The sequence below is a fragment of the Ovis aries genome, chromosome 1 (assembly GCF_016772045.2).
Source record: "Ovis aries strain OAR_USU_Benz2616 breed Rambouillet chromosome 1, ARS-UI_Ramb_v3.0, whole genome shotgun sequence".
NCBI classification, from domain to species: Eukaryota; Metazoa; Chordata; class Mammalia; order Artiodactyla; family Bovidae; genus Ovis; species Ovis aries.
The window spans coordinates 7,225,331-7,238,359 of NC_056054.1; the positions used below are offsets into that span (position 1 = coordinate 7,225,331).

The 13,029-nt window shown below is 53.9% G+C and overlaps 1 protein-coding gene across 1 annotated transcript in view; it reads left to right on the forward strand.

The window, feature by feature from the left end:
* The window catches only part of LOC105616273 (maestro heat-like repeat-containing protein family member 2A), a 57,745-nt gene that overhangs the window by 36,141 nt on the left and 8,575 nt on the right, over positions 1 to 13,029 (forward strand). Inside the window, exons 22-32 of the mRNA XM_027967386.3 lie at positions 823 to 945; positions 2,131 to 2,210; positions 3,408 to 3,516; positions 4,281 to 4,376; positions 6,523 to 6,627; positions 8,161 to 8,284; positions 8,840 to 8,958; positions 9,635 to 9,787; positions 10,200 to 10,354; positions 12,605 to 12,764; positions 12,836 to 13,029. Coding sequence (XP_027823187.2) covers positions 823 to 945; positions 2,131 to 2,210; positions 3,408 to 3,516; positions 4,281 to 4,376; positions 6,523 to 6,627; positions 8,161 to 8,284; positions 8,840 to 8,958; positions 9,635 to 9,787; positions 10,200 to 10,354; positions 12,605 to 12,764; positions 12,836 to 13,029 — 1,418 coding nt within the window. The remainder of the gene's footprint in view (positions 1 to 822; positions 946 to 2,130; positions 2,211 to 3,407; positions 3,517 to 4,280; positions 4,377 to 6,522; positions 6,628 to 8,160; positions 8,285 to 8,839; positions 8,959 to 9,634; positions 9,788 to 10,199; positions 10,355 to 12,604; positions 12,765 to 12,835) is intronic.

The following is a 13,029-nucleotide window of genomic DNA, read 5'->3' on the forward strand; positions in this document are numbered from 1 at the left end:
CATAGTCAATAAAGCAGAAGTAGATGTTTTCTGGAACACTCTTGCTTTTAGATGATCAAACGGATGTTGGCAACTTGATCTCTGACTGCTCTACCTTTTCTAAGTCCAGCTTGAACATCTGAAAGTTCATAGTTCACATACTGTTGAAGCCTGGCTTGGAGAATTTTGAGCATTACTAGTGTGACATTAAGTGCGTTCAAACTGTTGAGCAGCCATCGCCATCATTCATCTCCAGACCTTCATCTTCCTAAACTGAAACTCTGTCCCCACTAGCATCAACTCCCCAGTCCCCCTGTCCTAGCTCCTGGCATCCACCCTTCTACTTCCTATCTGTATGATGCTGACACTCCAAGGATCTCATATGATCTGAAATCACAGTGTTTGTCCTTTTGAGACTGGCTGATCTCATTTCGCATGATGTCTTGAAGGTAAGTGCATGCCTTAAAAGCAAAACTGATTTGACCTCCGTAACTTACTTCGCCCCTACGGTGATGCACAGGGCTCAGATCCTCTGGTCAGTGAAGGTCCCCCTGACTGGCATTGCTGTACTCGGGCTCAGAATGGAGGGGTTTGGGGATTCAGCACCTTCTGGGGGGACCATGGGGACGCTGTGCCCTGTCCAGCGCCTGGCCCATTTCCCCGCCAGGTGGCTGAAGGGCAGAATGGGGCGACCGTCTCTCAGCTTGCCCCTGACACTGATACTTTCTCAGCAGAGGAGAGGGTGTTCTATGTGGCCCCAGGGTCTGGAAGCAGGGGCCCGGTCTTGGGGTCTTTGGGGCTCACCCACAAAAAGGTCCTCCCTGCCCCTCGTCATGGTCACAGGACATCTGCCTCAAACTGGCCTTCATGAAGAGTGTGGTGCAGGTCACGGATGCCATCAAGAACATCAAGGACCTGGAAGACTTCCAATTTGCCCAAAAGGCAACCCTGACTGGCATTATCATGGTAAGCCATCTGGGGGGTTTCCTCCATCCTGGGCAGTTTGGGGGTTTCACTCTGCTGACCTGAGGCCATCTGAGGCCCAAGGGGTGGCAGGGGTCTCCGAGGCACCACCTGTCTCAGTTTGGCTTTGACCCGACTATAGGTGTTCTGTGTGTGACATTCTTATATCTGATAAAAGCTTTTCATGGCCAGGAACATTCCGGAAGCTGGGGCTGAAGACCCCTGCCCTCGAGCCCAGTGATGCCCCTGAGGTGTCTGGTTTAGGGCTGGGACACAGAGCCCCATGGGTCAGCCCTAGCTAGCCCCAGCGTTTCTCCATAGGCAGGACCAGGAGGTTGGGCTCTGCTGTGGGCAGGACTTACAGCTACTTTTGCCCAGAACTTTCTTAAGATCTAGAAAGTACCAGCTGTCCAAAGGCAAGAGGCAGTGACAGGGGCTGCTGAGGCTGTGGTCAGCCCCTGACCCTCGTCCCCAGACCTCTCCACTCCCTGCGATGGAAACCCTGGCCCCTGAACACCCTCTGGGTGCACTGGCAGCAGCCTGGAGGGAAGGGAGATATGGATGGAACAGGAGGCCTTGAGAAAGAATCAGACATTGATTAGGCTCCCACTTGGGGTCAAGAGCAACACGCATGTAATTTCACACCAGCCTGGTACAGCCCTGTGGACCAGGCCCCGAGTCCTCATGTCACACCTGAGCAAGGGCTCAGGGCTGAGGAATTGATTTGCGCAAGGACACACAGCCAGTAAGTGGCAGAAATGAGCAAGAAGCACCAGCCCATCTTAGCTCCACTCCTCCCATGAGATTTTGCTGCTTCCCCTGGGCTTCCCTCATAGCTCAGCTGGTAAAGAATCTGCCTGCAATGAGACCTGAGTCGACCCCTGGGTTGGGAAGATCCCCTGGTAAAGGGAAAAGCTACCCACTCCAGTATTCTGGCCTGGAGAACTCCAGGGACTGTATAGTCATTGGGTCGCACGTTGGAGCAACTTCACCTAAAATGTCAAAGGCCAACTGATCACGAAAAGAATGAGAGTGCGTGCGGTGTTGGAGCCCGTCGTACGATGTCAGGCCCTCCTGGCTGTAACCAGGGAGCGCCCCTGCCAGCGGAGTCACTGTCCGCCCAAGCCCCTCCCTGGCCATCGCGGGACTCGGGTGGCCTGGCAGCTCACTGCCCTGCCGCCCCGGCAGGCCATCATCAAGGCAGAACCGACTGACAGCCTGGTTTCTCCTGTGCGGACCATGGCCATGGATGCCCTCTCGTACTTGAGGTGAGCCGGGCACCTGCCCTGGGCTGGAGACGAGGTCTGAGGCCACCTCTCAGTGCTTCTGGGGGAGGTTTCACCTCCTGCGGGGCTTCCCTGGTGGCCTGGACGGTAAAGAATCTGCCTGCAATCAGAAGACGCAGGTTCTATCCCTGTGTGGGGAAGACCCCGTGGAGATGGGAATGGCAACCCACTCCAGATTCTTGCCTGCAGAACCCCAAGGACGGGCTATAGTCCATGGGTCAAAAAGAGTCGGATACGAACACTTTCACTTTAAACAAAATTACTGGATATGAGTAGGAGTGGGAGGGTCCTAGAAAGGTGAAATACAGGACCCCTTTGGAAGGCAGGAGTTTGAAGTTTAAGTGGGGGGGGGGGGGGGGGCTCTCCCTTCTGAAGGCAAAACAGAGCCAAAGAAGAACTTGTAACAGTTCTGATACCCTGCCCCACCAAAGACTTAAATAAGGATCCCTGGAGATGGGCATGGCCCATGGGGCCCTTAGAAGGCTCTCCTGTGATTCTAATATGCAACTAGGCTTGAGAATCACCTATGAAGGGGGCAGAAAGAGAATCAGCTGGCATGCATCACGCAGCTAGCTACTACCACCAAAGATTTATTAAAACACAGATGGCCTCCATTCCAGAAGTTTTTTGTTTTTTTCTTTTAAGATTTTTGGCCATGAGATATGTGGGATCGAACCTGCACCTCTGACACTGTATGGCAAAGCCTTAACAACTGGACTGCTAGGGAAATCCTCCACTCCAGAGCGTTTGATTCAGCAGCTCTGAGGTGGAGATGTAGAATTTGCATTTTCTAATAAACTCCAAGGTGATGCTGCTGCTGCTCCTGGTCCAGGTATTACAGTTGACAACTCCTGGGCCAGGACCAACCAGAAGCAAAGTCTGTGGTTGCAGTCAGGGAGGACCAATGGAATGTTTCTGAACAGGAGAGAGAGACTCAGAGCAGACAGTGATAGGAGAGGAGGCTGTGGATGCCTGAGTCTCCGCTTCAGTCACAGACAGACAGTAGACACCGGTGGGTGGAGCCAGGGCCCTTGAGGGCGGACAGACACCTGAACCCCCAAACAGAGAAGCTGGCCCCTCCTTCGTTCTGTGACATGGCACCTCCCACCACCCCCCAGACTGGGCAGAGCAGGGTCTCAGTTCCCCACTGATCACTCCTCTTATCACTTCTTTCTCTAGCAAACTGAAGCCTTTCTACTCCACAGAGGAAAGCAGTGAGCTGATGGATATTAGTATACACTCTGTAATTTCTCTCCAACCCCCAGGAGAGAGCAATGAGTCCGTTAAGGTAGGTCCCTCTGGGCCACCTCATTTTCTGGGTCAGGACTTGGAAGTTGATGTTAACATTGGCAGTGCTGGGAGCCCACCATCCTGGACCATCTGGGAGTGGTTAGGGGAGCAAAGTACAGCAGCCTCTGTCAGTCAGTGTAAGGTGATGCTAGCTGCTGTAACATATACGCTCTGAAATCTTCATGGTTTAACAAGATGATTGTTTTTCTCACTCAAATGATGTCCAGTTGGCAGCAGAGGTGGAGAGGGGGCTGCTTCCTGCAGTTGCTCAGGGACATGGACTGGCAGAGGCCCCATGGCTCCTCAGGTGGGCAGTGATACCCAGCTCCAGAGGGAGTCTGGAGGATTTATGAGCCACTTGGCCCTCCTTATTGGCCAGAACTTGGTCACATGGCTCCACCTAGCTGCAAGGGATCCTGGGAAATGTAGTCCCCAACTCGATGACTGTTTCCCAAAAGGTTGTGGAAGAGGAGGACAAATCTCTTGCGGACAGGGAGCTGTCTGTGCCTCCAGGTCCTGGCCCTGGATGTGAGGGGTCAGGAGAGCTAGGCTTAGGAGTCCAGTTTCCTCCTTTGCAAAAGGGGTTCCTCTTGAGAATGTCTTATATGTCACATGAGGAGCATAAAGAACTCAGTGTGAGCAGAAGTCAAAAGGAAGTTATCAGACCATCTCACAATATTTGACCCTGGCATGGGCCACCCAGGGTCCTGGCAGGTGGCTGTTCCCCCACTGCTGCTGAGCTCTCCCTTCTCTTGGCCACAGACCCTGTATACGAATGCCCTGCATGCCCTGGAGCAGCTGATGGAGGGCCTCATGCAGAGACACCTAGACCCCAAGGGGCTGCAGGAGATGGTGCACGTGAGTTGCCTGGAGGAGGGCCAGGAGCTGGTGGTGGCCCAGAATGCTGGTCCGAGGGCCAGACTCTCAGTGGGCCAGACTCTCAGTGGGAAACAGGCGTGCATTAAGAATTGATTTGGTAATTTTCTTTAGACAAAGCTTCAAGCTGGCTGAAAAGTTGCAAGAACAGTACAAAGAGCTCCTGTATGCCTTTCACCCAGATCCACAATTCTTAATATTTTGCGACATTTCAATATCACAAAATGTTCTCAAAAGTTAAAGTTAAATTCTTAAAAGCTGAAAAGTTGCAAGAACAGTACGAAGAACTCCTGCATGCCTTTCACCCAGATCCACAGTTCTTAATATTTTGTGACATGTTCTTTTTCCCTTCCTTTTTTTTCCCTCTTTACATTACATACACACACACACACACACACACATACACACACACACCCCTTTTGAATCACGGAGAATTAGGTCTATACATGAACAACAAGAATGTTCTCTTATATAACAATATACTGTTCAAAATCACGGAATTTAACACTGATACCAAGCTGTAGTCTAATCAATTTTTCATATTCATATTTCACAAATTGTCCAATAATGACCTTCAGAACGAGGATCTAATCTGGACTATGAATTACATTTAATTGTCTTATCTCTTTTGTCTCTCTTCTTCAATTTGGAACAATTTATCACTCTTTGTCTTTCATAATCTTGGTATTTTTGAATATAGTATTGCTAGGGCTTTTTTAAAACTTGGATTGTTTGCTTTCTTATTATTGATTTTTCAGAGGTTGTATATATTCTAGAAGCAAATCCTTTATCAGATATATGATTTGTAAATGTTTTCTCCTGGTCTGTGACTTGCCTTTTCATTAATTTCACAGGTTCTTTTGAAGAGAAAAAGTTTTTAATCTTGATGAAGTCTAATTTATTATTTTTTCTTTTATGTAGCGCGTTTTTGGTATTATGACTAAGAAATCTTTCCTAACCAAGGTCACAAAGATTTTCTCCTAGATTTTCTTCTAGAACTTGACAGTTTTCAGGTTTTACATGGAAGTCTATGATGTATTTTGAGCTCAGTTTTCAAATATGGATCAAAGTTTAATTTATTTTAATTTTTTGCGCATGGATAACCAATTGTTTCAGCACCATTTGATGGAAAGACTATCTTTTCTCCACTGAATTACCTTTGCATCTTTATCAGAAATCAATTGGCCACGTATGTGTGGGTCTATTTCTAGATGCCTGTTCTGCTCTACTGATGTTTTTATCCTTCTTTACACCAGTGTCATCCCGCCTTCATCATAATCCTGTCAACATTATAGTAAGTCTTGAAATCAGGACCAGATAGTGTAAGTCCACTGACTTTGTTCTTTGAGGCTATACACCACAAATATCAATATGTTGTGTTCTAATTTTAGTTCCAAGATGCAATTTCATTTCTCTTTTGACTTCTCCTTTGACCCATGGGTCATCAAGAAATTTCCAAATATTTGAGAGTTTTCCAGAGACCTTTTTGGTTTTGATTCTAGTTTAACTCCATTGTAGTCTGAGGACATACTTTGTACAACTCAAAGCCTTTTAAATCCATCGAGACTTAATTTGTTGCCCATGTGTGGTCTATCTTGGTGAACGTTCTGTGTGTGCTTGGAAAGTATTCTGCTGCCCTGAATGATATGTTCCTAAATATCACTTAAGCCAGGTACTGTTGGAAGTGTTGTCCAAGTTTTCTATATCCGTCCTGATTTTGTCTTCTCTGTCATCAGTTATAGAGATAGAGGTACTGAAATCTCTGTCACTGTGGATTTGCCTGTTTCTCCTTTCAGTTCTATCAGTTTTTGCCCCCTGTTTTGCTAAGCTGTGTAGTTAGGTGCAGGAGCACGCAGGTGCTAGTGGCATTTTCACCTACAGGCCAACACTTGCAACAAAGCCAAACTCATCAGCCAAGCACCAGCTTGGTGAGGATGTTGGCTTTGTTCTCTGCTTGCTCATGGCCTTCACCTCCCTAGTGTTCGGGGGTGGGCGGGGGGACCTGGGAACCTCCCAGAACTTTGAAAATCAGGCTCTGAGTGGGAGAGAGGAGGAGAGCAGCAGCTGACTAGGAAAGGCTGGCCTCGGGATTTTGAAGTCTCCTCTGTGTTCTGGGCTCTCCCCACAGCTCCTGGAGAAGTGGATCTTGTCGGAGAAAGAATGGGAGCGGGAGAAAGCGGTGAACCTCTATCTCCATCTCATGAAAATCTATGTCCAAAGCGTCGGCGTCTGCGTGAGTCTCGGCGACCCACCCCTCCTCCCACCCCACCCCGCCCAGCCTGCCCCGCTGACACCCACGGGGAAATGCCAGTCTCTATCCCAGGAGAGGAAACACCTCTGTAATCCAGTTCTGCCCCTGGAGAGACCCTTGGGAAGAGGCTGAGTCACTGGGGAATGTCAAAGGAGACCCAGAGGGAGCTGGCCCTGGGCCTCTGGGGTGTTGAGGGAGGATGGGCAGGGCGTGGTGTGGGTCCGGGTTTTGAGGGGCCTGAGGTTCACACAGAGTGAGGGCCCTCTTTAAGAGAATGAGGCACACGATTATGAATACCACATTGATTAGGAAAGTATTTACTTAGAATGAGAAAATGAATCACTACAAAATGACAAATTTTACAAAGCTTAACAAATACCATCGGCATCGCAAAATCTAGAAAAGCAATGAGGGTTTTTGGTGATGGAGCCTCTGACACGGCTCCACAAGACCTCTCTTCCTTCCTTTGTTGGCCTCCTACTCTTCCACTGTCTGGTCTTCAGTAATGGCCTTGGGAGGATGACAGTGGGGTCTTGGGACCGGTGCACGGTGAGGACAAGGTGGGGCAGGACCCCAGTCCTGGAGCACTGTCCAGGTGGGACCCAAGCCCAGCCAAGCGAACCCATGGCCAAGACTAGAGCTAAGTAACCAGGTGCTGCACAGAGTGCTTCCGGGACTCTCCGGCGTGAGTCTCACAACACTCCCTGGAAGAAGGGACACCATTACTGTTGAGGCAGTGCAAGCGTGGTTAGAAAAGACTTTCCAGACACGCAGCATTTCAGAAGGGAATGCGTTTATTAAGAATGAAAAGCAGAGATAAGGTGGGCCTTGCAAGTGCAGTGGGCTGACGTCCTGACAGACTGGGAAGACTCAACAGTTGTCCTGGGTTAGTAGTCAATTTTTATAGCCTCAAGACAAAGAAAATTCCTGCAGGAAGGTTGGCATTAGGGGGCTATAGAATGACTACCAGGGTGGGCATCTTTGCCTAATTTGGGGTCAGGAAGCCTGCTCATGGTGGTCATGGGAACTTTGGCAGTGATTGCAAAGGGGCTCAGTCAGTTTCAGAGGTGACCTTGGTTCTGAGCTCTGCTTCTGCGGCCTTGGTACGAGGCTTGCACTTGTGGCTTTGGAGCAGGACTCAACAGTTGTCATCTCTGAGTAGCAGACAGGAACAAGAGGGCCTAAGTGCCTCCCCAGGTCACAGCTAGGGAGTGGGGAAGCCCAGATTTGAAGGCAGGGCTCAGTTATAGAAACAATGCAGGCACCTAGACCTAGCACCTGGGCCAGGGTCACAGGGTGACATCCTAGCTGCTCAGCCTCCCGGGCCCAAGGTGGGGGTGGCCTGGGGACGGAAGCTTGGGCTCAAGCAGATGGTGGCATCCTCTCCCTTCCCAAACAGAGGTGCTTTCAGAGCAGGGTTCACTCTCTTTGGCCCCTGGTTGCACTGCCCTCGGGCATCACCAGGTGAGCTCGGCTGGACAGAGGGTGTGAACTCTGAGGTCTCCCGTCCCTCAGATCCCGCTGAAGCTGGGGCAGTTTGGCAGCCTGGTGGGACTCATTGCACCAGGCACCTGTGACTCACACAGAAAAACCCGCCTGGCCTCCATGGATGTCCTGGCCAGCCTGCTGGATCTTCACGGTATGGGAGGGGTGGTGCGGGTGGGCAGAACTGGGGCTCTCCAGGTGGAGAGGGAGGCCCAATATCAGGGAGTTGGCTGTGGGGCTGTCCTGGGGGTCAGCGGGGATTGTGATCTCTCTGTAGGCAAACAAGGGTGACCAGAGGGGGCGGGGGTTGCAGAGTTCACTGAGAGGTCACGGAAACTTCTAGAAGGAGAGGCTCATTGTGTCAGCACGACTAGCTGAGGGCACATGAGGGGCCCTACTGGACAGGGTTGCCTCACAGATACTAAGGATGTGGCGGAACTGACCAGAAACAAGCTCAGAGGGGAAGGCAGTTGGGGGACCTTTAGGGTGGGTTGCCTCTGGCCCAGCAGCTGACAGAATACCCATCTGAGCTGTGCACAGAGATGGTTCCAGGGGCCAAGCAAGAGAGGTGGGAATGTAGATGTTGGAGAGCATCCAGGCCCAGGGAACCAAGGCAACCCAAGGGGCAGGGAGGTGGGAGAGACGGGTGGGGGCGGGAAAGGGGGCCACCATGATGTGGACCATCGTTCCTGACACTGTATCCCAACAGCAAGCCAGACCTGCTCTTCCTGGGGCGCCTCCAAAGAGCTGGAGCTTGAGAAATGTAAGGAGGACCTGCAGGGCTCAGACATGGAGAAGATTTTCAGCATATCCTCCAGAATCTCCAAGGTGATGAGCGGGAAGGCTCCGGGTGCCTGGGCCATCTCTGCTGGCGGTCTTCCTGGTGGTCTTCCCTGGGTCTTCCATAGACCTTGGTCCAACTCAAGTTATGTGTATTTAAGTGACCTGTGATAGGTACAGTCCCCACTCTGGTGCCTGGCACACAGTAGGTGCATCACAGACCCCAGCTGTCTTCTCTTTGTCTGTATCATATGCTACACTGCGGGGGTCCCGGAAAGAACTGAACAAGTGGCCCTGCACACAGGTGTCAGCCCACGGGCAGGCTGATGGCAGCCGGTGACTGCAAGTGTCCAGGGCTGCCCAGACCCTCGGGGCTGCAGAGGGCAAGGCCTCTTCTGCTTCAGGGGCCAGAGGACACTCCCAGGGAAAGCTGCAGGGCTGTAGAGGCAGGACTGGGAGGGTCTGGGGAGAAGCTCCCTGTGCGGGGTTCGGAGGGGTGCGGGAAGGCGATGGGATGAGGGAGGGGTTGGCAAGCATCCTCCAGGCTTTTACACTGAGTGGTCTCCAAGCTGGCCCGTGATTGACAGGGCCAGAGGCTGGGCGAGGAGGGGCGAGGAGGCTCAGGATGGGGGCTGGGCTGGGCTGCGACACTGAGCAGAGCAGGGCAGGCAGGGGAGCCGTTGGGCTTGGTGTCGGACCCAGGAACAGCCTGCTCTGGCTGTAGGTGGCTTGCTTGCAATTCAATTGCGACGAGGTGGTCTCGCTGGTCCAGAAGCTCTGCGAGAACTTCGGGGCCATGGACCTCCAGCACGACAAGGCCTCTGTCACCTGGATATGCACCTTCCTCCAGATGCGGGTCAAGGAGCTAGAGGACAAGGTGACAGCCTGCGGCCCGGCCCGCCGGGGGCCTGGGGCTGCCTGGTGGATCCAGCCTAGAGGGCCAGGCAGAGGGGCCCAGCCTCGCTTGCTAAGGGCTCCTCACCATCCCCGAGTCCATGATTATAAAAAGGGGAGGAAGTCGGGTTCTGGAAGGGGAAAGAACCTGTTGAAGGAGGCTTGGTCGGTGAGTGGACGCTGGGCTGGAGACCCGAGGCTGGCCCTCCTGAAGCGGGGCACCTCCCACATGAAAATGTGATAAAATCTCCGAAGAGACCAGAGGATGCTCTGGAAGGGGCCGAGCTGTGCCCGCCCAGCGTCCACTTGGGCAGGAGGAGGGGTGTGCCGCGGGGGGAGGGCAGGAGCCCCTCGAGGGCCGGGCTGCCCGGTGATGCCCTGCCCTGTACCCCCAGGTGGCTGAGATCCTGGGCTCCATCCTGGTGCACCTGCCCATGGTGGACCACCAGGAGGTGCGGCGCCTCCTGATCGAGGGCATCCTCCTGCTGGCCCACTACCACCAGGAGACCGTCCTCACGGCGCTCCTGCGGCAGCCCCTGCCCATGGAGAGGTGGGTTCCCAGGTGCGGGGCCTCTGCCTCCCGTGCCCCCGAGACCGGCCCTGCCCGCCACCATGGACACGTCCCAGGAGCCTGGGGCCTTGAGCGGTGCCTCGTCTGACCTGCGGCGGGGGAAGGGAGTGGTCAGGCCCTCCCACTTGCATCTCTGCGGCTGGTACAGCCTCTGGGAACCTCGGACCTGGAGCCTTGAAGCTCCGGCTCCCTCCTATCGAGCTGGAGTCCGGATCCCACGTCTCACGGGTCCTGGCCGCCCGCTCTGGGCTCTCCTCTTGACAGCCCTCTCCTCCCTGCTGAGTACGGAGCTCCAGGACGGACAGACCACAGGACGTGGTCCCCAGGGCCTGAGCAGGCCTCTGGAGAAGCTCCCTTCCCCCTTTCCAAACAGGGCCCCGAGAGGGAAGTGACCCAGGTGCCTGAGGGGTGAAATGACAGATCCCCCAGGCTCTCAGGTGGCCTCACAGGGAAGCAGGGCAAGCCTTCCTCTTCGTGTTATCTTGAACTATGCCCAGCCCCCTTGTCTGTGTCACGGCATCGCACAGGCAGCTGGTAGGAGCTCACCAGTTTGAGGAGTGAGTGTGCTGGGATCAAACTGGTATATACTGGGGAGGGCCCAGAAAGAGGGGGCAGGCGTCCCCAGAGCAGCAGAGACCAAGGAGCAAAGGGCAGCCTTGAGGCTTAGTGGAGAGAGATGTGGCAGATGCTGGGAGCAGACAAAAGGAGAGTTTCAAGCACAGATGTCAAGCATGTGAGATGCAGGCCTGGCCCCACGTGAGCTGCTCCTCCAAAGAGCAGCCCTTCCCTGGGTCCAGGTAGGAGGTCTGTGCCGTGCAGGTGGCATGCTTTAACAAGGGTTAGCCCCTCTCAGCAGAGAAGGCAATGGCAACCCACTCCAGTACTCTTCCTGGAAAATCCCATGGACGGAGGAACCTGGTAGACTGTAGTCCATGGGGTCACGAAGAGTCGGACACGAATGTGTGACTTCACTTTCACTTTTCACTTTCATGCATTGGAGAAGGAAATGGCAACCCACTCCAATGTTTTTGCCTAGAGAATCTCAGGGACAGCGGAGCCTAGTGGGCTGCCATCTGTAGGGTCGCACAGAGTTGGACATGACTGAAGTGACTTAGCAGCAGTAGCAACAGCAGCCCCTCTCAGAGCAGTGCTGGGCTGGGGCCTCTGGCAGGCTGGCTTTCGCTGTATTAGTTAGCTATTCCTGCATAACAAATTGCTTCCAGCTCAGGAGCTTGGAACAGCAACCGATTATCATCTGGTTTGTGTGGTCAGGAGCTTGGGCGTGGCCAAGCCAGGGCTTTGGCTCAGGGTCTCAGACTCGTCAAGGTGTCAGCCAGTCTGCATTGTTTCCTGGAGCCCAGGGCCGCCTTCGAACTCATGTGGCTGTTTCTTGAGTTACAGGGCTGAGGTCCCCACGTCCTGGTTTCCTTGCACTCCTGTGGCTTCTTTCTGAGTTGATTTTAATGAGCATGCTGTGCTCACCCTTCTATTCCGTTCCTGCCATTGGGCCCCTGCCACATTTTTCCCATCCTCGACAAAACTCACTTATCTGCACTTACGTGTTTGGTTTTGTGGATTTGAATAGGCAGGCTGATCCTGTTGGATTCATGGCTTTAGCCCTTTAGCGCCCACCAGGCCCCACATGCCTGTACCTGTGTGTGTGGAGGCTCGGTAAGTCACTGTCCCTCCCCTTCTCAGCAGGGCTGCAGGTTTGGACTTGGGGTCAGGAAGGCTGCTCCAAGCTGTAGTCTGGCAGCTTCCCTGACCTCCTCGGGCAGCATTTCCTCTTCTGTGGAAATGGAGACGAAGGCTCCTTCCACATAGACATGTTGGGAGGAGGAAGTGATAGGTATCAGCAAGCTGCCTTGTGCCGGCCTGACACAACAAGCACTGGGAGGCTATGACCCGACGTGTCCATGAGGTCATCACACAGTCGGCCCGGTGGAGATTCCAGGTCCCCTAGCAGCAGAGCTGGGCCTTCCGAGAGAGAGAGAGAGAGAGAGAGAGAGAGAGAGAGAGCGCCATGGCTTCCCAGGAGGACCATAGGCGGAGGTGCGGGGCGGGACTCGGCCTCTGGCTGTGCAGCCTTGGTGCCTCGCCCACCTCCCTGAGATCCTGCCTCCAGGGTCCAGCCCCTACTCCAGGGGCCGCCCGAGGGTCTCGGGGGGCTCTGACCTGCCAGGGCACGTGACCCCAAACCCACAGTCCTTGTCCCCTGTCTCTGGCTAGCCACCTGACAGAGGTGTGGCTGGCTGTGGCCGAGAACGTGCCCTTTGCCCGGACGATGCTCCACGCACTGATGGGCCGGCTGCAGGCGAGATTCATGCCCAGGGCCAACGCCGCCTCCAAGGCCGACATCTGGCGCCTGGCCGCGGTGGACCCTCTGATGGTGAGGCAGGGGGAAGGCCCGCCTTGGGGGCTCAGTGGGACCCCTGCCACCTCTGGCTCTCCTCTCTGCAGACCCTGTGCACCATCCACCTGCTCGTTGAGAGGATGGACTGGGACAACAGGCTCCTGGAGCTCTTCCTGGACCTTGTCTACACGCTCCTCCTGCAGCTGGGCGGCAGCCAGAGCCCAGAGGCCGTGTCACCCGTCCTAAAGACATGGAGACTCATCCACACGGGGACTCTCCCTGAGGAGGTCAACCTGCAGAG